This window comes from Dioscorea cayenensis, chromosome 9 (assembly GCF_009730915.1).
Source record: "Dioscorea cayenensis subsp. rotundata cultivar TDr96_F1 chromosome 9, TDr96_F1_v2_PseudoChromosome.rev07_lg8_w22 25.fasta, whole genome shotgun sequence".
NCBI classification, from domain to species: domain Eukaryota; kingdom Viridiplantae; phylum Streptophyta; class Magnoliopsida; order Dioscoreales; family Dioscoreaceae; genus Dioscorea; species Dioscorea cayenensis.
Window position 1 is genome coordinate 29,904,336 of NC_052479.1, and position 4,874 is coordinate 29,909,209.

Here is a 4,874-nt window from a genome sequence, read left to right on the forward strand (position 1 = left end):
TTAGGTGTGAATTTCTTCTCACACGTAACAAACCAAACATGATAGCTAGGGCTTTCACCTAGTTAGCAACCAAGCATTCAAACACGCTAATAGACACAAATAGAAATGATTGCAATTAAGAAAACAATTAAACCATCAAAGATCCAATAACCAACGTCAAAAGTATAAACCCTAGAGTTCAACTATGCCCAAACATCTACAAATTAGCCTGCGAGGTGTAAAGGAAGAACATTAAATCTCAACAAAGTAAAAATAACAAAAAAGAAAATAGGAATCGACTAAAAGACTCAAAATAAATACAAACTAGGCAGGACCAACCCTTGCCAATAATGAATACAATGTCTGAAATGAAAATACAAAATAGAAATAAAAACTAATACTCGGTCACGTTTGAAGGAACAAAATCTGTCGGTGGACGTGAGGATGGAGGAGTCGATGTTAGGGGAACAAGAGCTGGAGGAGAGACCAGCCTCGAAAAAATGTCCAAGGTACGGCCAATGTCAGCCTCGAGCCGTACCTAGGACGCTATAATGATCCGCTGGTCCTCCTGTAGCTGCAGCATAGATGTCCGCAGCTCCTATAACTCTGATTAGCGTCAGTGACGAGCTCCTACTGAGCTAGATGGACAGCTAGGCTTGGTGGCTGACGGCAATGATGATTCACTGCCAGACTTATCGTCTGACTCGTTATCCTCATCCTTATCCTCTGTTGGCTCCTGTGTTATGGTCAAGGTGAGGATGAAATGCCTGCCGCAATGCACTACCATCCCATCAACTATAGAGTGTCAAGGCCGAGGGAAAAGGTACCGCCAACCACCTCTTGTCCATAGAGTCGATCCACCAACTCCGTCCCTATGACAAATCGTGTGAAGTCTGCTAGCACGTAGCCTAGGTGGATGCGATGGCACTCCCCAAGGCTGTAAAAAAACAGGAGCTCATGCCGCCCCACCACTCTAGTGCCATCCACCCTACCTGCAAAAGAATTAGCCATGATAGTGTGGATATACTGATGAGCCGGTCGAGAGAAGAACAAGGCCTTTTGTGAGGCCTGGCTTGTAGCTATGTACCAAGCTCAGATGCTGCTAAACTCATTTAGTTGTGATGCTCGCAGGGAAGTCGATAAGTAACTACTTGTACTGTAGGGTGCTAGTAAAATCTAAGTCGTACAACCCCGACAACAAAGAGAAATAACTGGAACCTAATGGAGCTAGCTCTATCAAACCCCACGAGGCCTCTATCCACCTTAGAAGTAGACAGGACCTTGAGGGTGTTCTCTTTGTAGGTCTGTTCCTCGTAGGAGAAGAGCCGACTGAAACTACCAGTCTAGAACATCCCCCGGACCTTATCCTCAAACCTTACCTATGCTAGTACGGGCCAATCCACTTCGTCCTGAAACGGATGAATCGCTCTCGGAAGCAAGCCTCTGTAAACGTGGGGGCTGAGGGAACCGATGGAGTTGATGTCTCCTCCGCGGCAGCTGTGCCCGAGGTCGACGCCTTAGGTCTCTTCCTCTTGCACGGCCCTGAAGTTGCTCTCTTTGCCCTAACCATGTTGTACAAGAAGAATACGAAATTTAGAATACAAAGATACAAACTTTGAACACGGCAAGTGAGCTTTTGGCCTGCTTACGGGCACGCTTACGACCATAAGCCTCGGGGAAAGTCACCTTTACAGTGACCTTACGGCTGTAATCCACGGTCTCAGTCTGTAAGAACCCCTCCTGTAAAATAGAGCTCAAAAATTTACAAAATTTGATTCCGAACTAACATTCAAGCAATGCTAAATAATATACATTCATTCTCATGCATAAAGATCAAACAATCTGCTCAGAAATCATGAAAAATAAAGCTTAACTTTGAGACAAAGAGTAAATGAGAAAACTGCTGGCCGGTTAGAAGCTCAAAAATTGGTTCAATCCCACTTAAAAACACTAAAGAATTAAAGAAAAACACCAGGGGAAAAGAATGTGAGGAGATACGAGCGCCGGTGACCAAGAATCCACTGAAAATCAATTAGGAGTAAAGATCAAAGGTCGCCAACGGCACTTAAATCCTAGGTGCTTATGGGCGTAAGCCACGGCCATAAATATCTTTAAATAAACAGTTACGAGGGGCATTACGGCTGTAACGCCTATCCAGTAAGGGTACATCTACTTTACAACCTAGGTTATGATCGTAAGAGACTTAGCACTGTAGTCCGTAAGGTTCTCTGTCTTGTTCTTACGGTCGGATTTATGGGTGTAAGATACCCGTAAGAAACTTAGGTTAAACTTCCCTAAGGGTTACAGGCCATAAGGGTTTAAGATGTAGCCGTAAGGTGCTTTGGATGACTCTTACGGCCTGACTTACGTGCGTAAGTGTCCCGTAAGTGACCTATAAACTATGCTATCTAGGACTTACAAACCATAAGTGCACTTGTAAGGCTCTCTGAAACCCCCTTGGGGGATGGCTTACAGGCATAAGATCCTCATAAAGCTCTCTGTATGAGGTTTATGGCCATGCTTATGGCGCATAAGTAGACCATAAGAGTAATGGAAAACTTGAGCAGAGTTTTCCTGTTTCCTACAGTTAAGCTTAAATACATATATGACCTAGGAAGCATAAAAAATGAGTGTTTATGGTCATGAACTCCCAACCAACACATGAAAATCACGACAAGCCGAGCATTTTATTGCAAACTCAAAGAAAATAATAAAACTACAACTAAAGACTCAAACCCAAGAAAAATATGAAAAATCTTCCTTGGGTTGCCTACCAAGAAGCGCTTGTTTAACGTCACGATCTTTCCATACCTGTAACGCGCAATCATGGAGGCTCAAAGTAAAAGAACTCCTCATGACCACAATCAACATCTCCACAATAATGCCCAAGTGCCAAATCGAAGAAAATAGGGAACTTACCGATGTAGTAGACAGATTCGGTAGTTATCTCTTTGGGCGAAGGTTTTCTCTTGTCTTCCTTAGGGTAAGTGACCTCTCGCCATTGTTTTTTTCATGTGGTTTCCTCAACAATGGTAGATGTAAACATCGGGATGGCATCTCCAACATGAGGGTCATCTAATGACTCCTCGAAAGGCTTCTTTTCCTGCACATATTCATCCACAAGTGAGTCAGCTCCATCAACGTAATAGCATGTATCATCAAAATTAGAGGGATTCTTATTGCATCGGATAGAGTAAAAAAACACTTCCTCATCCCCAGCCCTAAGTGTCATTTTACTATTACTAACATCAGTGAGTAGTTAGAAAGTGGCTAGGAATGGCATACCAAGTATGAGGGGCACTTCAACATTCTTGTATACATCTAGAATTATAAAATCCTCAAGTTTATGCTTGTTTGTTAATAAATCCTTGAGAAACTTAGTGTACTTTGGCATTTGGGACAAGCTTCCACAAACGGTACATTGATGTGCAGTTGCTTCAACAAGTCCAGAAATCTCTTGAATTGTTCATCCACACTATCATTCCTCATCCTTGACGGATAGGAGAGTGGTGGAATGTCCTCTTTCACTGGTGGTGGCATTCTCTTCTCAACACTCAAAGTAGGTATGCTTTCCAGTGTCGGACACTCAACGAACTCAATTTATGCCTCTTCTTTCTTCTCCATCACCTTCCCACTACCCAACCCCGACTCTTTACCACTCCGAAGAGTGATTGCCTTGAGGTGCTCACGAGGATTGGCTTCAGTGTTACTTAGTAGACTTCCTTAAGGTTGCTTAGACAACAATTTGGCAATCTGTCTCACTTGGTTCTCCAAGTTCTGAAGAGAAGCCTGTTGGTTTCTCAATGATGCCTATATGCCTATATGTCCCACTTCCTCCAATGCGGGTCTCTTATCATTCTATTGGTGAGAAGGAAACCCTGGCGGAGATTTCTACCGTTGTCTTTCACTTCCCAAAGAGAAATTATGGTGATTACGCCATCTAGGGTTATACGTGCCACTATAGGGAATCCCTTGTTGTATGGGGGCACTACTGATGAAATCCACCTGTTCGACTGGTCCATGCGCCACCCATTTAATGGAACGGTATGAAGGAGCGTATCCTTCCCCAGAAGTTTCACAAACCATGACCGTAGCCAATTTTTGAGTAAACAAACTGTCAATCTTCCTGTTTAATGCCTCCAAATGGGCTGCTAATGTTGTAACCTCGCTGACTTCAGTCATCCTAGTTGGCTTGAACACGGATTTGCCTCTCAAATTCCACTGATAATTGTTCATGGCTATTTCTTCAATTAATGGTTTGGTCGCATCCGGTGTCTTACTGCCAAGTGATCCTCCTGCTGCAGAATCAACAAGCGATCAGGTACTCTGATTGAGATCCTGATGGAAAATCTAAACTTCCATCCATTAGGGGAGGTTATGATGCGGACATTTCCTCAACAAATCTTTAAACGTCTTCCGCGCATCAAAAAATGATTCAGTGTCCAATTGTATATTTGATGTAATCTCTTGACGCAACTTGGTCGTTTTTTTAGAGAGAAATGATGGGCTAAGAATATTCAGACAAGTTGTTCCCAAGTCATGTTAGATGCTCGTGGAAGAGCCTGAAGCAACTGTTCAGCTCTTCCTTTTAGTAAAAATAGGAATAAGCGGTGTCTAATAGCGTCATCAGAAACGTTGTTGATCTTAAGCATGTCACACACTTCGAGGAATCCCCCAATATAACTGTTTGGATCCTTGTCCAATAATCCATACAACTGTGTTGCACTCTGTACTATCTGGATAAATGCAAGTTTAAGCTCAAAATTGTTCGCTGCAACTGGTGGGTGCACTATACTTTACTAAGAACCGTCAAGAGTGGAGCAAGCAAAGTCTGAAAGGGTGTTGTGTCGATTCCCTTGGTTTGCCATAGTGTTCAACTGCTCTTCTTTAAAACT

The 4,874-nt window shown here is 43.1% G+C and overlaps 1 protein-coding gene across 1 annotated transcript in view; it reads right to left on the bottom strand.

Annotated features, from left to right (window-relative positions):
• LOC120268674 (tryptophan N-monooxygenase CYP79A68-like) overlaps positions 1-766 on the bottom strand; it is a 5,374-nt gene extending 4,608 nt beyond the window's left edge. The window contains exon 1 of the mRNA XM_039275969.1: positions 604-766. Within this exon, the coding sequence (XP_039131903.1) occupies positions 604-766 (163 nt within the window). The remainder of the gene's footprint in view (positions 1-603) is intronic.
• Positions 767-4,874: the final 4,108 nt, after the last annotated feature.